At 33.7% G+C, this 24,790-nt stretch overlaps 1 protein-coding gene across 11 annotated transcripts in view; it reads left to right on the top strand.

Moving 5' to 3' along the window:
- The first annotated feature begins 3,246 nt into the window (after window positions 1–3,246).
- Window positions 3,247–24,790, top strand: part of MRP (Multidrug-Resistance like Protein 1) — a 29,010-nt gene continuing 7,466 nt past the window's right edge. For 2 of the 11 annotated variants that reach the window (XM_069134825.1, XM_046619231.2), the window contains exons 1-17: window positions 3,247–3,461; window positions 9,752–9,878; window positions 12,037–12,339; window positions 12,769–12,906; window positions 13,050–13,163; window positions 13,243–13,442; window positions 13,607–13,627; window positions 13,712–13,897; window positions 14,014–14,668; window positions 15,912–16,058; window positions 16,697–16,781; window positions 16,939–17,138; window positions 17,392–17,893; window positions 18,865–19,042; window positions 19,217–19,343; window positions 19,459–19,666; window positions 22,615–22,835. In XM_069134825.1, the coding sequence (XP_068990926.1) occupies window positions 9,834–9,878; window positions 12,037–12,339; window positions 12,769–12,906; window positions 13,050–13,163; window positions 13,243–13,442; window positions 13,607–13,627; window positions 13,712–13,897; window positions 14,014–14,668; window positions 15,912–16,058; window positions 16,697–16,781; window positions 16,939–17,138; window positions 17,392–17,893; window positions 18,865–19,042; window positions 19,217–19,343; window positions 19,459–19,666; window positions 22,615–22,835 (3,330 nt within the window). In that variant the 5' untranslated portion in view covers window positions 3,247–3,461; window positions 9,752–9,833. Of the gene's footprint in view, window positions 3,462–3,784; window positions 3,847–3,978; window positions 3,998–9,607; window positions 9,627–9,751; window positions 9,879–12,036; window positions 12,340–12,768; window positions 12,907–13,049; window positions 13,164–13,242; window positions 13,443–13,606; window positions 13,628–13,711; window positions 13,898–14,013; window positions 14,669–15,911; window positions 16,059–16,696; window positions 16,782–16,938; window positions 17,139–17,391; window positions 17,894–18,864; window positions 19,043–19,216; window positions 19,344–19,458; window positions 19,667–22,614; window positions 22,836–23,495; window positions 23,717–24,790 lie in introns of those variants that run through there. The other 9 variants (XM_069134826.1, XM_069134827.1, XM_069134822.1 and 6 more) reach the window with 8 other exon arrangements.

Below are 24,790 nucleotides of genomic sequence, written 5' to 3'. Positions count from 1 at the left end.
CATATTACAGCTCCCTGATTACAGCCAACAGCAAACCCAGTTAGGATCTGAACTTTCAACTCGAGAATATATAGACAAGAATATCAATCTCTTCGTTTCAGTTAGCAAAATGAAAAATTCCGCGAACAATAGATCACGAATGTATGAAATCCAGCTCACACATTTCTGCATCATGTGATAACAATACTGTGGTCTTATTAATGCAAACGGTGTTTATATAATATATGATATATAATAATGGCACTGATTGCATGTATGAAAAAAGTAATGAGGTCTTAATTAATCTAGTTATAAATGAATCTCTTTTGTATCGACGTGATTGTCGAATGTTACATGTTATCAGACTAATCACTTGTTTAACGGCTGCTTCTAGTTATGCAGTTTATCACACAATAGTTTATTTTTCGAAGCAACTCTATTAGTAAATATTTTTCTTCTTTTGGAAAAGATTTGAGAAAAATGTCGATATAATATTTCCATCAAGGTTTTGAAATCTTATAGTATTATCTTCATGTTTTTCATACATACTTGGTACTAATGTATTATGCATTTTAATATTACTTGTTTAATATTATCATCAGCATTCCGTTAACTAGTAGAACATATGGAGTTTGAGACTCGCGTATATAATATCATGAATCAAGGATATATATATAGTTGAATTATAAATAGCTATTTGTATTTATTAATATGTAAAAAATACAAGAAAGTATTACGACAATCTTTGTTTATATATCATAATAAATTATTTCTCCTACGAATGACAAAGAATTTTTATTCAGTATTTTTCGGATGTTTTGTAAGCTGAAATGTGTACACAAGTATATTCTTCTTTGGAAAAGTGTGACTATTAGTCTAAGAACATGATGCGAAGGCATACATAGAAAGTGGTATTGCGAAAAAAAAATAGAACAGAAAAATCAATACTCCTTTATTTTAGGCTAACTTGTACATACACATATCAACACATTCATCGTATTCATTTGCATATTTTAAAACGGGAATGAATTATTCTCTCGAAATGTCTGGAGAGAACATTTGATCAAAAGCACTGTTCACTTGATTTATTATAGACTTATAAAAACTACTTGGTAAAATTTATTCGCTGCAAAACTCAACAAATTCCCCCGGAGTTTTCAGTAAAATTTCAGTATTGGTTAAAAGTTCATTATTCTTTTGAAATTCTATCAAATATATTTCGGTGAATCTCCTATATCCTTGGTCAACCCTAGTAGGAATCAAAATGTATTATACCAACATGTATAGTTTACGTCATTTATCAACTATAGTGTACCTACATATATCGATATTTGGCATATATTTGCACGTTATACATACATATCGGATGTGTAAAGTATGTTAAGACTCGCCAAAAGTTGTCCGTGTGACTCAACAAGGCGAAGATCCTTCTATTGAATTGTCTTCTTTTCTTGACCTTGCCGTTGGGCATAATGTGAATGGTCTTCACTTCATAAGAACCACATCTTCTAACAATTATACATCTATACTTCATACCTATGTTTACGTACATAATCAAACATCTTTATGTATGCATACAAATTTTGCACTTTCCGAGGCAAAATTGATGTATTGTACCGTTCTAGTGTATAATAACGACTGATTTTTGCGCAAATGGAGTGCCGCAGCTTGAAAAAATTATCTATTATTTACAAGGCAATTTTTATTGTTGTTGACTGTTAAATTCACACGTTTAGCGGGCTTAATATATGACGGCCCATTATAATTTTCTGTCGTTATTGTTGTTGACTGTCAAATTTACGCTGGTTATTATACGTTTCATAAGGTATAAATAACAGCGAAAATAAAAGATTATAACGGGTCGTTATAGCGTTTAACGGACGTTCGTGAATTCGGGGGTTTCTTCGTTGTCAGGAGAGCTGATATGCCCGAGAACAATTGTAAACAATCACAGTTGTTCCAATAAAGTAGCAAAAAGAGAATGCCCCGTTCGTTGACAATAATTGCAAGTCATTCTCAACGGTCCGACGACTAACGGGATCTCTTTTTATACGCCTAGCAGAATCGCCGTTTTAAACTAATTCATGTCAGCAACAGGTATTAATTTATACTTGTTCGTGACATAACGCGAGTGATGACGCAAACATGATTATAATACTAAAATAGCCGAACATATTTAATTTAGGAATTTTATTTGTATATTTGTATCAACCTTGGCGACTTTGCATCAAGATTACAAACCGTGAAACAGCTGTAATTTCACCAACAGATTTACAGTACTGCTATAATTCTATATTTACGTGCGAGTTGAGACTCTGCTGCAAAACTTTATCGCATCACATCATAGATAGTATATTGTATAAACACAGTCGCGCTGTAGGCTGCACGCATCAACAACTAATTGCCGGGAAATTAGTGTAGATACAGCTTCTTTCAAAAGAGAAACTCTCAATATATTTTGACTATCGATTAGTACAAAAGAAAACGGGAGCTTAAATTATTGATTGCCTGTCCTTTGAAATCTACCTCATCTCTGTGACAATTGATTTTTAAAATTTTTTATCTATCAAAGTAACGTATATGATCATCACGTGATCTGATGAGGTAGGAGCTATGTTGTAATCGTAAACCGATGAATGACAAAAATGGGAAGCGCTAATCTTCCGATGAATGAAGTGAATGAGGTGATTCCTTTTGATTTGATTCAATTCGAAATCATTTACAGCGTAACAGACGACGAACGTATAAATCTTTAAATATTTTTATGTCGGTAATGTTATGAAATCATTGACATCTCACAAATACAATATATCGGTTCGGTGTATATATGACAATCGTTTAGTTCAATGCTCCATCACCTCTCATATCAATCACGCTGTTAAAACACAGTATTATAAACAGCTAGTATATTTAAATCTGAAAACCGACTTACGGAGACCAATCATTAATTAATCCTGCGAAAATACTGGATATAATAAGCTATAATAAATTTTTGGTACACAGAGTAATGATTTTATGAAGAAAGATTCAACGTATTTTAGTTATTTATTTATTTAGAATCAAATTTATGGATACTACAATTATTTGTCCATTGCACATATATTTCTCGGACGCGCCTGCAGAAACACGGATATTGACAAATGATCTACGTAACGTTCGAATTTCACATTGATCGCTACCACGACTTGTTGCGTACGGTACATTCACTGACGGATATATCCCTCCTTGTACAATTAGTGTCGAGTGACGATAGTCAATGTATTCATTGTTAGTCGGTGAACAGCCAGCGAACGAGCGGCTTGGCGCGGCTCTTACGAACTCGTGCGATAATTCAAGCGTGCAAAGTTATACCGAATTAAGAACATCTGTGCTCAATACACATGGCAACAAATTTTAGTTTACCCAATGATATTATAAAAAGTTATCGACAATCTTTCGCGAATTACGAAACGTTGAGTACACTGCGGATTAAAACCCAGCACGTAAGTGAAGAAAAAAAAAAAAACCTTTAAAGCTCAGTTCAGTGCTTGACAAATTTTAGACTCCGGATTGCGTTGAAATTATTAACCCAGGGATATATTGAACTGTGCCTGATTTATCCTACACCACAGTTTATATATTCGTAAATAACGGTACAATCCTGAGGATTTTATCTTCAAAGTTCAGAGTAAAACCATAACACAATATGTAATATGTACCGAACGTGTATTATTACATTGAAGTTGCGCAGGGCATAATATATTTATAGTGTAATTCTTTCTTGCACATCCCTCTTTACGTTTTTATCAAACTTCTTCGGGTATAGCGATTTTATTCCGCCGCTGAAGTGCCGAGACTGTAATTATACAGTGTTTGTGCGCAGGAACGGTAAGTTGTATTATACATTTTTTTTATCGATCGGATTTAGCACACGGCTTATATTTTGTTACAAGTACCTATAAATCGTAAAAATACTTCCGAATGATTTTCAGTCCACCCGATACTTGTTAGTCATTTTCCGAAGGCACAGATATCGTTGGTACGTAAAGTGCAGTATCACGTATTTACGCAAAATTTTATCTTGCCCCATTGTGTGTGTATAGCAATATCATAACTGATAAGAAATATGCCACGGATTACTCGATTTTCCATGATTTATATAAAATACAACATCACAGTTCACATATGAAAAAACTTGACGATCGAATAGATCCTCTGTTGAGTTTAAATTATCGCCAAAATATCATATTTCCGATGATTTATAACGAAAACTTTGACGGTCATCAATTTAATATACTTCAATTGTTTAAATATACCTACTCATCTACCTATCTACAATTTATAATCTGTGCCAATTCATTTTTATTGATTAATCCGATTCCTCGTACCTTTATCATGAATAATATATATTTCAAAGTACATATAATACGAAACACATATACGTTTAATTGCGGATGCAATGTGGTTTTTGTGGTAAGCAATTGTAGTTTATTATTGATTTATTTAAAAAATAATTTACTAAATATCAGAAAAAAATACCACTGTATCAGACTTTGAACAATTTATTCCGAATCACTTAGATTAATGAAATACATTGATCAGAATGGCAACAGAAATTATTTATATCAGACGCACATTGCAATTAAGAAGATGAAACGATTGTGAATGCGGGTTCAAATCGTGAACAACAAGTACGCAGGTTTGCTGGAATACAGCATGACTGATAATAGTTGAAGCGAATTAAGCTCCAGGCTTACGATCATACAGTTTATTTTAACTCTAACGTGAATCATTGTTATATGCTTCCTTTGTTGTTTCGAACAATATACATTTTAACGATAAGAAGCGTCCGGAAACTTGTAGTTTGCTAACGGGGTTAAAAGTCCGCGACAATGATCGTTACAATTATGAATCTTGACAAATTCTTTTTAGAAATTAGAAATTCCAATATTTACCGTGTCTAGGGATACGTCAACTTTCGACGCTATGGGCCATCTGTTTTAGTAGTTTTGAAAACGGGTACCATGCAGACAATCGATTATACTGTGTCATACCCAAGGAAATTCGAATTCGATCGAACGCATATTACATAATAGATTTGAAATTCATACACTGAATAATTTTCCAACGAGTATATACTGAGTAAATCTGACATCGTAACAACGATAATTTGATTTAAAAAAAATCGGAGCATAATGTAATTCGATACAGTTGGCTTTTATACCTTTCTCCGTCATGCGATAGGGTAGCTTATTGGGGACAAATGAGGACAGTATTCAACTTCGTATACTGTTGCTCGTGCGGTGTGGCAATGGCATGGCTTGTATAAATGGTTTGTTACAAGCGTGCGTTTGCATATTTTGCGACGTAAGGTGTTTCAGAATTAGAGCTGCATCGATCGATCCACTGCACAGGTCTGTGATATCGAAATCTCATTCGAATATCATAAAATCCACCTAATTAATCTCTGCGTCCGTACGTATCGTTAAACTCTTGGAAACATGAGGTGGCGATATTGATTTCAGGAAGCAACATTAATTCATTTCTTATTGAACCACGTGTCTTACAATTACTCGATAAATGTCATTTTTTTTTTCAGCTAGCTAGTGAAAGTACCTACTTGTTGAAGGGTACAAGGAATGTGTTCGAACTAGTATTCACACTAGCTAGCATATTTTCGTAATATGCAAACCCTAGTCCTCATGATCGAGTACACTGAGAAAAATTTCATTTGTTGTAGTTACTCGAAAAATTCAGTAAACAGGTATGGTTAAAAAAAACTGTTTGAATATTGATGGAAATACGAAAAACGAGGTACGCCGAACCATTTTGCACTATTACCGATCCTTTTTTGGTACTTGTAACGCAAAATCAGTTTATTCGTTTATTTATACTCTATTTTTTTAGTTAAATAAGGACTTAACATAAATTTATTGCTGCACAAGCATTAAATTTTTGCAACAGTTGCAAGAAAATATAGTAACAGTGATCGTAATGAGAAAGAACAGTAACGGATACTAGACTTTCTGGTAACAGCTGGAAAACTAATTTTCATTTTGTACCTAGAACTATATTTTTCGATTGTGGTAAAAAATGAAAATAGTTAAAGACTGAGCGGTAACCGGAATTAAAAATTTCTCTCAATGTATGAAATAACGGTCAAACATTTCCTTGCATGTAACTCAACATCATATATGAGGCAATACGCGTTGAGCATGACAAGCAAAATGCGGATTAATCTTATCTCTTGTCATCAGCCAAGCTGCTGTACATATATACAATGTTTATGCATTTTTTCTGATAAAATATTGTGGAACCATATCGCGTTATGCTACATGTACTGTACATACCTCCACGTATTTTTTCACACTTGATAACGGAATATAATACCTCACAGTATTTATACTGTGGGTAATATCGTGTGTACTCTATGATTGCATGTAATTCCAACGGTCTTATTATTTTTCAAGCATTGTAGAACAAGTGTTTTTTCACGCTTTCAGGTATACAATTTTTCCTACTTCGTTACCATGGTTAGTAATTGTTGTGTCACAGTTGCAGCAATTGGACGGACTATACATAATGTACAAAACTGTGAATCATTCTTCATACTCTGCATTTATGCAGCGGTCCTAAACTTTACTTCTATATTTTTAATGTTATTCGGAAAAATATCATTCTCAGTGTAACCGGAATGAAGTTATATTGTGATGTGTAATTATACATAGATTCGTTCTGCTGTAACAAACAAACATCACATATCCTCTAAATCATTTGAATTTAATTTTAATCATTTTCAAGTGTGTGTGTTTTTATCAGCGGAATTACACATACAAGATTTGAGATATTAGACAAAATATCGCATATCTAGAAAACGAGTCAAAACTAGGGCGTGATTTATAAAAAAAAAGTTAAAATAATAGGAAACCAGTTAACAGTAATAGTAAAACAGTTTTTTTTTGCCATCATTCAGTATTATTTATTTTTTTATTTTTTTTATTTTTAATATAAAAGAGTGTATTTTTCAGCGTAAATTGTACTAAGGAAAACTCTGTTTTTACTCTACCAGAGAATTACAAAAAACAGTATATCTATAAACTGTGTGTAAAAGTATGTATATTCTCGAAACATTCAACGACTTTTCTAGTTCAACGGACTGGCCGCGTAAGTGTTATATGTATATGATGCAATAATTTTCGAATCTGATGACAGTTAACGTTAAAAAAAACAAAGAAATGTATCAGAATTATTACGCGAACTCGTATGCATAGCAATAGCAGTACGTATGTAGTACCACGTGTCCACTGTCAAGTGGAATCGACACTGATGAACACGTGGTTGCGTCACTGTATTATACGTGCACACAGTTGATTCCTTGTGTTCACTTTGCGTGTGCAACATTTCATTCAGAGTCAATTTGTGGGTTAAATTGACAATTGTTGTCCCGAGGGCCGCATAGCAATGAACGCGGTCTAAATTAATGATTGTCTTGAAATGGGAAGCGTCTTCTCTATTATTATATGAGAACTCGTGTGTTGCCGGTATTTACTTGACAGGCGAAAAGAAATTAGTTTATCGTATTGTTGTTGGTTTTTTTTTTTGTTTTTTTCTTCAAGTTTTCCGATGTTTACAGAAATTGGAATATTTGGTATTGTTTTGTACAAAATTGTAAACATGCATAGTTTTTTGTAAATAATTGTTCATTTTCGTTAAAAATTGTTGTATCTTGTAAGTTTTTTACTGAAAAAATACAAACTTTCATGAAAATCTACAACTTTTTATTCGAAACTATGTAATATTTACAATTTTGTACGAGAACAATTTTTTGTACAGAATTTTACGAAATGTCTCAATTTCCTTAAAAATTCGTAGAAAATCTTAGAAATCATTTTCACCAGGGAAGAACTGCGTTCCGGGATAATCAACTGTTGTACGTTTTTAGTAATCATCAGTTAGAGTTTATACCTGCGCTAAGTTCGGCAATTAAACTGTAACACGTTACAAAAATTTCCCCCCAGTCTTACCGAAGACGACGGCCATGATACGTGTGAACCGCATATGTAAATGAATAACTCGGTTATTTTTAAATGTGATTTATTACAAACGACGAGAAAATAACACGCCCCTGGAACACTTATTCTAAGGTATAAACAACTACACACATATTATGTATATTATTGAGTATTGACCTATTTAATTTAATTTCGCAGTATCGCAGAGTATTCGATATCACCTTTCTGTGATGTTATGTATGAAGCAGATACAGCTATAAATCAACTACAGTTCTTTATTATGACAGAGAAAGAAACTATGACTGTTATTACGTATTTTTCAGTATCCGGGATTGTATTTGATTATTTTGATAAATTCTACAGTCAGGGGATCTTTGTTTTTTAAATTACATGTACGTAATTTTGCAGACAATAGTCGCCGATTATTGTATTGTGTAAAAAGTTTTTTTTATTCTGAAATTAATCAAGAATTGCCTGCAACGATTGCAGTGACATGTTGATAATGCAATTATAAGGATTTCTTTATCTATTAGGTCTATTGACAACGCAATTAATTGTTTTCGAATAAGAATTATAAGTCTTCCGTAATTTTAGAAATATACGACTCCTAAAGTATAATCGAAATAACTTTAACATTCGCTTGTTCACTGATAGGAATAGGAAGAGTGGAGGGGAGAGCGGATTGTAATCAGCACAAAGTGAGATGATATGAAGTAGTTTTATTTGAATATACGAGCCGTATGTATACATCAAGTATCAATTATTAATCTCTTTTCTTCTTCTTCTCTTCTCTTCTCTTTTTCTCTGTAATATGTACGATAGAACTCAACGTCTCTCGACTTGTCCGTCCGTCCGTATATTAGCTTATAACTCCAGAACTACCGAATTGATTTTGATTGTTTTTTTTTCTACGAATAGCTATAACGTCCGATCAGGTTTTAGGCTATATTTCGCTTCGAGCAGATCAATAGATTTGTAGATATAACGATATTTGTAAGCCGAGTCTGAACACGATGATGCGAATGCTGACCAAACTCTACAGATAGAGGAATTTTATGTTTAGGAGTTTTCAAGGTCTCGATGAGGTCTACAAAAAAGTTCCGAGAGTATATGGTTATATTGACCAATAGTTTTCCCACGAGAAATATTTGAAAATATTCGCGAATGGAGCCGCAACGTGCCGCTAGTATCGTGTACTTGTAATCAGGCATCTCGGTCGGCCGAACAGAAAATGTAAGTATTTGAATACAGTGAACTCGCGAAGGTGAATTTTACGTAAACAGAACGTTGACCGGGAATGTAATAAAGGGGGTTTCATTAACCCGCTTATCCCGTTAGATCCGACCGATAAAATCACTTAGTGTCGACTTGTGTCAGAAAATTGACGTAAAAAGAAATCGGCCAAAATTTGAAAACCACTTGCCGCGACGATTCGTTGGGCAAAGCCTAGGGTGTGTTCCGAAAATAACCGGCAGCGCTAAAAACTCCCTAGCACAGAGACAGAGCAAAAAAGATAAGAGATTGTTGAAAGCACTGGGAGTGACTGGGAGTCAATATTGGAACGCACCCTTAAGTGTGCAGATGCGAAGTGAGTACGCCATCTCTATTGTCAGCGTTATTCGCGGAACGCCAAGCACACTTTCTCCTATCGAATTGGTTAGCAACGGTAGTTCCCGTCCCCCTTGTGTATGACATGTGCAATCAGCAATGACGATAGCCCGCATTGTGGTGTGTAGGATCAAGTTCGTTAATTAAAACGTTAATATTTTTGTGCTTTGCAGAATAGACGAGAGGGACGAATGGTAAGGTTACAACGACGTAAAATTCGCCGTTAACGTCTGGCTTAGGAGTAAATGTGGCATCATGTCAAACCATTCGATGGACAACTTTTGTGGCTCTGCGTTTTGGGTAAGTACTTTAAATGGAATACAACATTTCGTATATTTACAGCGTTTTTATCGAAACACTTTCTCAATGTGTTTTTCGGCTAACGGACACCGGTTATTACTACTAAGATTACATCATAACGCGCCATCCGTACACAGCCCAGTGTGTTATTCAACAAATTTGAGATTATGGACTTTCTAAACGGGTCCTTTAACCTCACTTATGCATCCACTTACATACATTGTACTTACACATCCACTCTTCTATCCATATCATCATATGATCCACTCATTGTCTTTTTAATCTTCCTTTCTGGTCATCTCTAGTTGCGGCAAGTGGCAAAGTACTCTTTTTTTTTTTGTGTAATTTTTTTTTTTTTTTTTGCTTCTAATCTATACATATTTACACTGATTTAATTTATATTCATTAATTTAGATCTTGGACGTTCTGTCTTTTGTTTCATTGAATATTAGCACTTGTCAAAGGTCGTGTCTGGTATGACCGAAATACAAAACGTTAAAGTCAAATTAGATGTTATATCATTTGAAATTGTGTTAAATCGTAATTTGTACTCTGATTTCATTGACTATTCATGTTATTTATTTAAGAATTCACCGTAATAAAAGTGATTTAATTAAAAGTACAAAAACTAGTCGCTTGTGAAGATACCGCATGGTGTTTCAAAATAGGAAGAGCAAAACTAGATTCGTTAAACGGCCGATATAATCTGTTACTTATTACATTTATTGTATATTACGACTTCATTTGAAGGCCTTGGTTCATAAAGCATCGCGATCTGCTGAAACTCCGAAACTATAGTTTTTTTTGACCGAAGATCGCACAGATTGCTTCTCAACGCTTTCCATTGATTGGGATTCAATGTCGAATAACTTTTAAAGGAGTGAATTTCATGAAAAATGTTAAGAGACCTTTTTTGTAGAGCATCAAATTTCCCACAAAAATAATGGTTCGATCTATGAAAATATTGATTTTTCTGGTAATTACAAAAATCAAAAATTCAAAGAAAAATTTGAAAAAACAAATCAATGTTTAAGGTACGATTACAAGGAAATGGCTCGATCTACGTCAATTTAGTAAGAGAGCTTTTTTGTAGGAAATTTAATTTCCTCCAAAAATATGGATTGATAAAATTTTTCAGATTGATAATTGACGGATTTTGGGTAAAAAAATGCGGTAACTGTTAAAAAATCAATAGCTGTAACGATACACCCCTTAATATTAATATTAAAGGCTCAAACTTTCAGGATAATTTTTATTTGTCGTCATGAACAATGTTTTTACAGTACCACTAAAAAAAAAAATTCTTCGTTTTTTTTGGCCCAGTCTAATATCTATTTAAATTTTACTATTTTAGTAATTTCTTTTATTTATTTTTTTGCTTCTTCACATCTATCTCTACACATCCATCCACAGTGTAGTGCTTACCGGTTTTCTTTTATTTTATTTCATTTTTTTTTTCGTACCCTTTCAAATTTAACAATTCATGAAGCTGAAATTAGTAATGGTATTGTAACGATGCATGTTTAGGAAATATTGTTATTTTGCAGGGTAACGTTAGAACTGTCTCAAATTCAGTAGATCATGATGAAGCACGACGTTTTCATGTTTTTTAAATTGCAAAACTAGTATTCTTATTTACAATGTTTCATAATGCTGATATTACTAATTTAGTGTTTCAATAATTTGCAGTCTCTAGTTTTCTCTCTGACACTCCAACAGTTTCCAAATGTTTTATTACCTGCAGTCTAACTCCGATAGTGAAAGAAATTATCACGACGTATGGATCGCTTGGAATTTTATGCTCTCAAACCCACTACACTCCACTTTTTGATCTATAAGTTATACAGGAATGACATGTACTTTGTACATCATTCGCCCTGAAATGTCTCTTTATGTATTTCTTACATTCTTTCTCTTGTTTAACTCTACTAGTTTGTTACACTGCCTGTATCTACCATAAACTAATTTTGAAAATTGTGGCTTCGTGTACTCTTACAAATTTGATCTGGTAGCATATGAATAAGCCTTCATTTTTTATGCTACCCATGCATGGTAATCTCTTGGCTCATTTGAGCAATGTTTTGTTAATTTATTCTTTCTTCAATTCATTCAATTCAAAATGTGAGACAAATACAATGATGCGTAATATTTATTTCAGGATCTAAACGTGACGTGGTATACAGACAATCCAGATCTCACAGAATGCTTTCAAAAAACAGTATTAGTATGGACGCCTTGTGTATTTCTCTGGACATTTTGTTCAATGGAAACTTACTACATCTTAAGTAGCAAAAGAAGGAACATACCGTTTACATGGATACTTATATCTAAACTATTACTAACTTCTCTGTTAGTCATACTTTCGATAGCTGATCTTGGCTATGCAATCTATTCTCAGGCCAATGGTGAAACAGTTTACAGCGTGGATTATTGCACCCCGCTTATCAAGCTCATCAGTTTTGTAAGTATCTTTGTTTATAATAAAACAAACGCGTATCACTATCGTTCTAATGGTAGATTGGTAATAACTGGGACGTATATGAATATATAAATAATGGATATGGGAGAATGAAATTACATTCTGTGTGAAATCACTCGTACTTTATAACAAGGTTTGGAATTTCAATGCTGAAATATTACTTGCAGCTGACAATGATAAATATAAAAATCGTATGACATACATTTTGATCGAGCATGTCCTTGAACATTATATACATCTTCTAAAACTAAAAGCATAACTTTGCAGTAGTCTGTACTGTTTATCGGCAAAGTGTATTACAAAAAATGACTTTATGTATGTTACCCCTTATTTTTGAAAGAAAGACCCTAAAATAGCATGTCATATTTTTAACCTTTATTCTACCATTTATATTCGATTTCTATGCACCAGGCTATGGCGTTAGTGCTACTTTTATACAATAGGAAATATGGAATGCGGACATCTGGATTACTTTTCCTGTTCTGGTTCTTACTTGCTTCGTGCGGGGCCGTCCAGTACAGAAGTATAATACGTGGACATAATCAATCGGTAAGTTCTGTCATAAGTAATAATTCTAATTCAAACTTTAGAGTTTTTCATATTTTCTTTTTTGTTTGAAAATATTCGTTGTATACAGCATGTGCCGAGGATATGAAAATGCACCCCAGCATGAATGAATTAAAATTTTTCAGACCGAGGTAACATACTCATATGTCTCTTACATGATCTATTATCCAGTGGTTCTGGTCCTGTTCTTGCTACACTTTTTCGTTGATGGCGAACCAAGGTTTTCTGAATATCCACCGGTGAGTGTATGACGTAATCTACCTCTACGTAAAACATGAAAGTACCAAACAAGAGTTATCTGACATTAATTATTTCTAGGTGGAACGACCATGTCCCGAAACAAATTCATCGTTTCCATCGAAAATCCTGTTCACTTGGTTTGATCCTATGGCATGGAAAGGTTTTAAAAAACCTCTTGAAACAGATGATCTCTGGGCAATGAATCCTGAAGATACAGCTGCAGAAATTGTACCAAAGTTTGATAAATATTGGATGGAAACTTTAAGAAAAACGGATAAGTACGTGTATTTCTAAGGTTTTGAAATTCCGTCCATTTCTTCTTCATCATCAGGCGCAGGGAATTTATATGTTATACTTAATATAATACAATATCTTCATATTTGATTATTTTTCACGTGTAATTTTTCGAATATATTGTATTGTTTATATTATTGCTATCAAGGCTGTTTTGGACATATTTTGGGTAAGGATAATAATATTGAGAACTCGCTGTCTTACAATCCATAGATGTTTTGTAATATGTAATTGACCAGTCTACTTTTTACAGTGCACAAGGTACGAAGGCATCATTCAGAAAATCCTCAGGTCAAGTAGACTTCAATAGTGCCAGACGAAAAAAAATAGCCTCGATCTTGCCAGCTCTCTGCAAGGCGTTCGGACCAACATTTTTATTTGGCTCACTACTGAAACTGTCTCAGGATATTTTAACATTCGCCAGTCCACAAATATTGAAGTATATATAAACTTGAATATCAAAAAATATGTCACTGCTTTACACTCACACTGTTCATTTTTCTGTGTAATCAATGCTGCGGCATTTCATATAAAAAGTTCAATCTTCTTTTCTAGATTTCTCATTGCTTTTGTTGAAACCAAGGACTCTAGTGGCAATTTTGGCGAACCTTTGTGGAAGGGATACTTTTATGCTGTCCTACTTTTCTTAACGGCAACTATTCAAACACTGGTCTTGTCTCAATACTTCAATCGAATGTTTTTAGTTGGGTTACGGATTCGCACAGCACTGATTGCAGCTATTTATCGTAAAGCTTTGAGAATGTCAAATGCTGCGCGTAAAGAGTCAACTGTTGGCGAAATCGTAAATCTAATGTCCGTCGATGCTCAAAGATTCATGGACCTAACTGCGTACATAAACATGATTTGGTCAGCACCATTGCAGATTGTGCTCGCTTTGTATTTCTTATGGGATACCCTTGGAGCATCCGTGCTGGCTGGTCTTGCTGTTATGATTATCTTAATCCCAGTCAATGCACTGATTGCTAATAAAGTAAAAACGCTACAAATCAGGCAAATGAAGTGCAAAGATGAAAGAGTTAAATTAATGAACGAGGTATTGAATGGCATTAAAGTTCTAAAGCTATATGCCTGGGAACCATCTTTTGAACAGCAAATATTGAAGATTAGGAACAAAGAGATACAGGTTTTGAAGGAAGCTGCTTACCTCAATGCTGGTACAAGCTTCATCTGGTCCTGCGCCCCTTTTTTGGTAAGTCAGTTATATATTTCGCCCTTGACATACCTACTTCATGTTAAATTCAGTTTTCATTACTGTGAAACCTTAATAACAATTGTGATTGATTTTACGCCACAAATAATACCCCAAGATTATATTAAATACTTTCTAATTTATGAAATCTTTTTGTTTTACCCGATATTGGTCATTTTGCAATACACAATGATCTTTAGGAAATACAATGAGCAATCAAGGCACTGAACACCATCATTTCGCGAAGTGATAATTATGAAAAATTTTAGTAGTGATGGATCCAAAAGGCATCCTTACAGTAAGCATCCAAAATAGTGATTCATCTCACATTTATTCCACTTTGAGGATGGGTGATACTGTTGCTGAATTTGGGATAATTTTCTTAACTTCACATGAATTTTAATTGCATTCGTAAAACATGTGATCCATAGTTCAAAAATTTAATTTCCGTCTCTTCATACCGACAAAATGGTATTTACGAGATATTCAAAAATTGAAGTGTGTATAGGTATGCCTCACATCCTTAGCTACGTACGTACTCATCGATGAAACACGTACTCTGGATGCTACGTTGGTTTTTGTATCGCTCACTCTGTTTAACATCATCCAAACGCCGATGGTTATGTTCCCGCAGCTCATCATTTTCAGTGTGCAGGTGATACCAGACACAAGATACAATGTTCAAGATGCTGGATGTCTGCTATTAGTGCTTTGATTTCTTTCTTTCCTACTGATCACCAATCTCCAATTACATCGATCCTTCAATCTTACATCAATTTTTTTGGAAATTGGAATACCCTCAAATGTTGAAGTATCAACGAATTTACATGTTGCAAATTTAAAGAAAAAAACCTTCTTCTCATTGATATTCTGTGCTTAGACTTTGGATCATCAATAATAAAAGCAGTCCTGATAATGTAAAACATGCCTGGATTAAATTATTTAAGTATCGCGACTGCTGGACAATTTAAAGTATCCAACTTTATCGATGAATACTTTTAATTTGGCTTGAAAATGAACAATAATACTTGGGACTTTCGAACCTTTGCTTTTATGACCAACCTGTATAAGCTTCATTTTAATTAAAATTCATGACAGCTTGATAAAATCTTATTGATGTAGGTGCAAACACCCCAAAGGCTTTATGTAACTGGATGAATTTCCAAGTACTACACTCCTTCTATCTTCATACTATTAGCACAGTAATTTCTTTATTCTATGCTGCATGATGTAATTCATCTAGGTCTCTCTGGTATCGTTCGCCACATTTGTACTTTCCAATGAAGAAAACGTTTTGGACAGTACGAAGGCCTTTGTTTCTCTCAGTTTATTCAATATCCTGAGATTTCCGCTCTCCATGTTACCCATGATGATCAGCAATATGGTCCAAGTAAGTTATATCGTGAACAATACCACACATGAATTTTCATGGAATACATACAATATCTCTTTGATGACAACTGCGATTCAAGTAGCTCAATTAAAACTTTCAGTATTTACCTTATTGTTCTTTGAAATGAAGCTGAAACTATCCACAGTCTTTCATAGCATTCGATCTGTTTCATCCTGAGATGCTTCAAACTTATATTGATGAACGCTAAATTAGCCGAGGTATCTAGATTCATACTTTCACTTCAAATTTGGAATGTGCACTAAACCATTGCGCGTAGTTCACAATATAAAATGTATTAATATTACTTTATCAATCATATAATTTGTAAATAAATAACAATGTAGAGGTTTTCATCTCTGTAATACACTTCTATCTTCTGAAATATTTTAAGGCTATAGATGCAACATATTGTCATAACTAATAATGAATGAAAGTATTGAGTCTAAAAAGATATCACTTTTCAATAAACGACAAGTATTCAGTTGAAATGATATTACAAATTTCGTGTCTTGCTTATGAAAATAAGTCTATATAATATTCATTTACTCCCCTGAGAACTTGTCGTATGATTTGATTTCTATTGAATGTCCCTGGGATATGAGCATCGCCTATAATGAAATATTTGGTTTACTTAGACATCAGTATCTGTGAAGCGTATTAACAAATTCATGAATTCAGAAGAATTGGATCCCAACAATGTGCAACATGACCCATCTGAACGTGAGTTAGATTCTAACAGCAATTACCGAAAATAACTTGTACTATTTAATAGTATAGATTAGCAATGCATAAACATAGAATATTTGGAAGAAATTAGTTTTGTTATTAATCTTCTGTCAAATAGTCGATAATGAAATGATTTTATAATAACTTTCAGTGCATCCCTTGGTTATTGAAAATGGAACTTTCACATGGTGTGTTGATGAATCTGATAAGCCAACGCTGCGAAATATTAATTTGCATGTTCAGCAAGGACACCTTGTAGCTTTTGTCGGCTCGGTAGGTTCAGGAAAAAGCTCTCTGGTATCAGCACTGCTTGGTGAAATGGATCGGTTGGGTGGCAGAGTGAACACGAAGGTAAGGCAGTCGAAAGACAAAATTATAACGTATGAATGCAAAATCTTATTCGTAATTCTGGACATTGTATACAGTTTTGGAGGATCCTGACGTGACAATTTGTACTGCATTTTATTCTCATCAAAGTCTATTCTGTAACGCCCAGTCCGCTACAATATATTTTGCTTGTAATATGAAAGTCCCATACCGCTGGATCAAAACTGTGTATGGTTATAGAAATACTTATTTTAAATTCCATTTAATCATCAAATAGGGTTCGATCGCCTACGTGTCACAGCAAGCCTGGATTCAAAATGCAACATTGCAAGACAACATTCTATTTGGCAAATCTCTCGATAAAAGTCTTTACAACCGTGTCATTGAAGCATGCGCTCTAAAACCAGATCTTGAAATGTTGCCGGCGGGAGATAAGACCGAAATTGGTGAAAAAGGTATCAACTTGTCTGGTGGGCAAAAACAAAGAGTATCTTTGGCTAGAGCTGTTTACAGTAACGCAGACATATATTTCATGGATGATCCTTTAAGTGCGGTGGATTCTCACGTTGGCAAACATATTTTTGATAATGTCATTGGCCCTAGTGGAATGCTAAAGAAAAAGACAAGAGTCTTAGTTACACACGGAATTACTTATTTGCCAGAAGTGGATGACATTATTGTTATTAAAAATGGCGAAGTAACTGAACGTGGCACGTACAAGCAATTGTTGGAAAAGAAGGGTGCCTTTGCTGAGTTTCTGGTACAACATCTGCAAGAAGGTATACATTAATATATTCATGAATTAAAAAATTCAGTTTTTTCTGACAACAAAATATTACTCTCGTATACTGATATTGAATGGTTCTATTTTTCATGGGGCCAAGTCGGAAATTGTAAGTCAAAAATAAGATGGTGACAATTCTTATTCTTACTTCATTTTGTCATTTCAGTATCTAACCCTAGGAGCTTCAAAAATTACTATTTTCTGCTTAAACCTATAGCAATGAAAATCTATACATATATAGGGATTGAGATTTTATTTTTAAATATTGAGAATGTTGAACTCTACTTACTTATTTTTGTATGGCTTTTGAATCGTTTTATAAATTATAACAGATCGTCACCAACAACCAATCTCAGGATGCAAATATATAATGTCTGTTGCATTGTACCAATGATTTTGCTGATTCGTTGATATTCACATTGGTTCAATAATGTAAATAACCAGATATTCGAATGATTATTATCGCATTTTTATAACTTGATTGATAATTGTTAAACTTGATTCTTTCTCAACACCAATTAATTATACAATATGCATGGCCTTAAAAATACACTGAGGATATCTTGTGGTAAACTTTTCGAGCCACCTAACACCTCACGTTATGTGGAACATCTGGTGAAAGGGCAATCTCCAAGCCATGTGCGCATCGCTAACGCCAGCACACACACAACTTTTACATGAGCTAAACGTAGCGGTTAAATGGTGCGAAAGAAAACTCGCGCACGTGTTGGCGATAGCAGTGTGCGCGTGGCTCAAAAGTTGTATTTTCACCGGGGATTCCCTGCGTATCTCGCACTCTCCACTGCAAGTTAACCTGTGCCGTGAGTGCGAAAGGCCTGCTTCAAAATATCATATTTGTATTTTCATTTGTTACATGGCTGTTTGTAAATACTAATTAGTTGTTCACCTAGTATAAACACAAATATACTCTTTTTTCCAACTTATCCATTTTATAATATGAATCAGTGGAGGCTGATGCAGTATCAGAAGCAGACCTTGATGAACTAAAACAACAGCTTGAATCAACGATTGGCACGGATGATTTGCAGCAAAAGTTATCAAGAGCTAGATCCAGGGTATCTGAAAGTCACAGTGATTCTGGATCTGTGAATGAAAAACGATCACTTAACGGTTCACTTAAAAGGTACGAGTACATTTTACGTGAATTTAACTTGAGATCATTGACTTGAAGTTCATAATCTTAACTGTATGTTGCGATAAACGCTTTTGTGACAGATGATTGAAAAATTATAAGGCAGACAAGAATCCTAGCGCAGTCAACTGTCCCATATTTGAATTCCATGTTAATTTGTTACAGACAATATTCAATAGATAGTCACAACTCTGTTAGTTTGCTTCATAGAAATAGTGTCAAGGAAAAAGATGCATTACCAGTTAAGGTTGGAGAAAAACTCATCGAGGTTGAAAAAACTGAAACCGGAAGCGTAAGTAGCATCAAATCGCAGCCCCATTGTTTACAGGGAAGAATAAATTATTCGGATGTAAGACTTATTGCAAATTAAACATGTCTCATGCTTGTTCTGGTATTTCCTATTGCAGGTCAAATGGAAAGTGTATTCTCACTATCTTCGCTCTATAGGCTGGTTTTTAACCGTTTCCACGATTGTAATGAATGCTGTGTTCCAAATATTCAGTATTGGCTCCAATGCATGGCTCAGTAAATGGTCAGATGATAACACGACAGTTTCAGACACTTCAAAGAGAGACATGTACCTCGGAGTGTATGGAGGACTTGGTCTTGGGCAAGGTAAGCATATCGAAACTTGGAAAATTACGTTATCAATAAGTATATTGTAATGAAATTTACATGCACATACACACAGGCCTGATCGACGTGTTAGGATTGCAGCTCCGCTGCAACCAGATCATTGCCACATACGTTACAGAAGTCATTTAACATTTGATCACAAACTGCATATCATTCAAACTAATTAAATTCACAATTTTTCAGGATCATTACCCACCTTTTCTAACTATCATAAAATTCATTACAATTTTTGTTTTCCCCAATATCTATATCCTAATTTTAATGCTGATAGCGATGTTTTTGCGTTAAATAACGGAATTATTGAATAGCTTGAGCGATTGTTCTCACACTAGGACGTATATATTTTTTTTGCTATTCACTGCTGTTATTATTTCGCTACATGCATACAAATATTCCTGAATTAACCGTTAACATGATGGTATTTTGGATCAATGCGACTGTCGTACTCTATTATGTAAGAATATGCGAATCACCACTCAGAGTTATGTATATATGGACAAGTGCTTGTGATACTATACGTATCTTCGTCAGTTGAACTACTGATGAAGTGTACATTGAAAAGATTATTAATGATATCTAGTGACAAATGGAGAAGTTTCATTCTATCATCTCTAATATTATTCAAAATATTCTTGTTAGAGTTTGAAAGTTATTTTGGGTGAGAATGTTATCGTCCTATATCCGATAGTTTTCTGTGCCTAACATTGAAAAACTGAAATAATTTTACAAGAGAAAATGTGGTATTGTATATTATTCAAAGCTCTTTTAATTTACTCTAATCATTGCATGATCGTATTTTATACCTTTTTGAAAACAGATCACGTGTTGTTTGCTGTGTCCAGTTAGCTGCTTATCGACCTTAACGTTGTCAAGTATTTCTTATTTCAATCATATTCGTTCAACACATCGGAATTTTTTAATTGGAATGATGATTAAACTTTCATTGCCGACTCAACCACAATTTTAATTTTTTTGTCCTGAAAAACGGGACAAAAGTTGCATATTATTCCCTCTTTATTTTTTTCGTTCATCTGAGGGAAAAATGTAGCACTTTTCATGGTTTAATATTCCTGGCAAGTAAGTTTTTCATTCAGTTTTTCTGATTTTCTAATTTTTGGTTCAAATTGGAACTATTTCTTAATGTATTATTATAAATTTTCAATAATATTCTAGTTTTCAGACTAATAAAATGATCGCACTTACACATAAAAGACTCTCAAATGAATAATGCGACCAGAGTTGAGTCGGGAATAAAGTCCTGTGTGCAACAGAGGAATAAAACTCGATTATTCCCTTGTTGGATAATGTACTATATTTTCTTGATTTTATTGTGAATAAATAGTATATTTTTGTCTCAACTTTAATCATATCTGTTTCAATTTTGGTGTTTGATGGCATGAAATACGATTTTTATTCATATTATTCTAATGTATTAGTTTTAAACAAACCGAGCCCAATAATTTGTTAGTCAGAAAAATACACCACTAATTTTCTAACTGGAATATTTTGCGTTCTTTAACAATTAATTTAACTTCTCTGAGTTCCAAAATTTGTTGATGTTTTGTTACAGTGTTAATTTTTTAGTATAGATTATATTGTCTTTCCAAAAATGCGTGAATCGAACGAAGCTTAGAAACTAATTTAACTACATGGTTCTCTAGTTTGCACATTGCTCTTACCTTGCACCCGCCTCACACTGTTAAATTACTACAAAGCTTTGGAGGTAATATTTTAGAAAGCAAATTTTAATACCTTTCATTAGTTAACGATAACTGTTAAGCATTAAACGAAAATACATTCAGTTTCATTCCTATCATCTTCATGAATAATCATATACAATATTAATCTCAAACAATCATATATAATGTATATGAAAAACAATTAAAAGGGATTATGCAAAGTGTATGGTTGAATACAATAGTGTGGAATCATAAATATGTCGAGTATTCTAAGTATCATGTCCAGCTTAAGTTGATATTTTACGAATGGTTCTTCATCGTACAAAATCTAATTCCGAAACTTCAGTAGAAATTGTTTCAGTACCATAAATTGTGTTCAACCTGCAATTTCCTGAAATTGTATTCTTCCTTACATAAGTCTATCACGTCAAATATCTTTTGATCTTTGGATACGGCGTGTGAAGATTTAGCCTCATAAAATGTAGCACAATTAAATCAATTCTTTCTCACACCACTATCGGTTCAGTTCATATTTCCAATAGCACGATCAAACTGTTTGCAATGATAGGCAATCATTTCGAAAGTCAAATGAATTTCACAAATGTTTATTTTGCTACCAAGTGAATTATTCTAACCATAATCGGACAGCCTATGATTGAATGTTTCCATGCAATAACTGATCACTTCGGAAGATATTGACAAACTGTTTGTCACAAATTAAACAAGTTTACTTAATTAAACATTCCTTTCTTCAAATCAGTTTTTTAACGTTAAAGTGCTGCGAAGAGGACTAATTTTTGGTGACTAATTCGTATCTTTCGTCCTCATTTAAACATCATTATTCAAATTATCATGATGTTTTAAAAAGTTGTAGGGTAGGTGTGAATCGTATCCAATAATTTATCAACTCCTATATTAATTGATTAATCACCATTGAAAAAGAACTATGTTAGACAGTGGCAGCTGAATGTTTTTTTTTTTTTTTCTTTTTCCAAACAAAATAAAGATGAAGTTAATTTAAACAATAGTCTTGGTAAAACCTGGGGGTTTATATTGCTGATTATACTTTACTTACTTTATAAACTAAAGTAATAGTTTATTGTTAATATTATTATTATAAATTTTGTAGCACTTTATCATTCATCGTCTTTCAGTATGTAGCCTGGAAAAGAATACCGTAGAATATGTATATAGAATTGCGCATAAATGTACTTAGAATGATGTATATATCGTTGAACCAAATTTCAGCGTCATTTGTACTACTCTCACAACTTACGATGGCTGTTGGCTGCATTCGGAGTAGCAAGCTACTTCACGTGGAATTGCTATTTGGTGTACTACGATCTCCCGTTGGATTCTTTGATATTACACCATCTGGCAGGATAATAAATCGTTTTGGGAAAGACATTGATACTGTAGACAATGTTTTACCGCCAACCATTAGAGGCTGGTTACTATGTCTTACATCGGTACGTGAGATTTTCAACGAATCTCACCTAACAAAAAAAAAGAAGTAGAAAATTATTTTTACTGTCAAAAAAAACTAATATTCAAATCATTTTATGTGAACGGTCCACCAATAGCTATGTTACTTTCTGTAACTAACATAGATCACCAAATGAATGTGATTTTCACAATATTACAATATAACTTGTTTGCATATTCATACGTCCGACAGCATGAACACATAATATGCTTTAATTTGCACAGTATCTCTCAAATGACCAGCATGGCGTTATGTATTTGACAGAATTTACAGTTTTATCAGTCACAATACCAGCGATCAATTATCCAACGGTGCAAGATTTAGGGGACTAGACAGATTGTTATTTTACTTTCGAATACGAAGTAGAAGCAGAAATATTAGACAGTGAAACGACGTACTTTGATTCTTTAAATACTAAACCATAAACAAACGCACAAATTTTACAGTACGGTAAAAAAGGAATGCATCTTAGTACCGCTATTCGCTCTAATAGAAGTTGCATGATTCATTGCAGAGACTCTGTCTGTGAATAGCTTTTTAAAACTAACCCAACACTTACCCGCTCATTCTCCGTTACATATTATTTGTACGAATACAAATAAAATAACAATTCTATAACCTTATATACTAAAAATTCTTTTAGCAATATTCACACTTGCTGCCTCGTTCTCCCTGGCTCTTGGCTCCATAATAGCGTCTATTACACTTCACGAAGTTATGTTGAGCAATTCTATGAAGTCTCCACTTTCCTTCTTTGATCAAACTCCAATGGGTCGAATCTTGAATCGGTTTGGCAAGGATGTGGATATCATTGACAACACCTTGCCAAACAATTTCCGAAGTTGGATTCAGACGTTCTTTTCGGTATGATACGAGTATTTTTGGTGGTAGGGACTTAAATGAAATTGTTGCAGGTTTTGTTTCTCATTGTACGTGTATGAAACACAAAGTCTTGCGACCTTTTGTTTCCCAGTCTTGTCTATTGGTAGGCATTATTGCTTATAACTTTTCCAAATTATTGTTCCGCTTCCAAACTTTATTCGTATGTCTATTTTGCAGTTACACATTTTACTTGAATATAAGCTTTTTCGATCGACCATGTAAAAGCTGTAGTACGTGTAGTCCTATTTCAATTGAAATCGCATTCTGTTTTGAGAAGGAGATTCAAAAGTTCGCTGTCGTGTCTGTTATCCGTACATGCATCTGCAAATAAATGTATCTCTGTAGCGTCGTGTCTTCATCGTCCCATGTTCTGCATTAATAGTTATCTGTGCAACTTATTAATCTGACATTATACGAGATCACTTGATACAAAGTTGATAATATCTCCTTTTAGATCAGAGCACTTCACAATTCAAACTTTATATGTCCAGTCGTCATATCAGTATTAAATTTCGATAGTTATTTGATACAATTCAAACGATGATCTATATTTTCATTTTATTGTTCACTGCTCGCCCTCGGCAATTCATATGTAATCACAGAAAATTATCGAAAGATAATTTTGCTAAACTCAGTCTGGTAAGAAAAATTAATATTTCACTTGGTTGTTGAGCATATAGTGAAATGTAGGTTTTGAGGGTGATTCAAGGAAAATATGGTCGAAACTTATCTGGTCAAGGTCACTCTTTAAGATTCATATGCATAAATTTTATTGAAAATTTGTTCATACTTTAATGTATTAATAATTGTCCATGATTTTAATCATCACAGCATAGGTATTACATAACTTTGCCGTCAAAGGAGTATAAATTCTTTTATTGATGACACTGTTGCTTGAAAAAGCCTTGTAAAAACGATCAATGTGAGTCATAGAAACGCAAGTGCCGAAGCCGAATTATTCATATATCTTTGGGAGACTGAAAATCTACCACATTTACCCCGCTGCAAAATCGTGAATGTAAGCACAAAAATGCTTGAAACTTGCCAGTATTATGT

Source organism: Neodiprion pinetum, chromosome 3 (genome assembly GCF_021155775.2).
Source record: "Neodiprion pinetum isolate iyNeoPine1 chromosome 3, iyNeoPine1.2, whole genome shotgun sequence".
Lineage (NCBI taxonomy): Eukaryota > Metazoa > Arthropoda > Insecta > Hymenoptera > Diprionidae > Neodiprion > Neodiprion pinetum.
The sequence above is the reverse complement of the archived record's forward strand: the minus strand, read 5'-3'. Positions and strand labels throughout refer to the sequence as shown.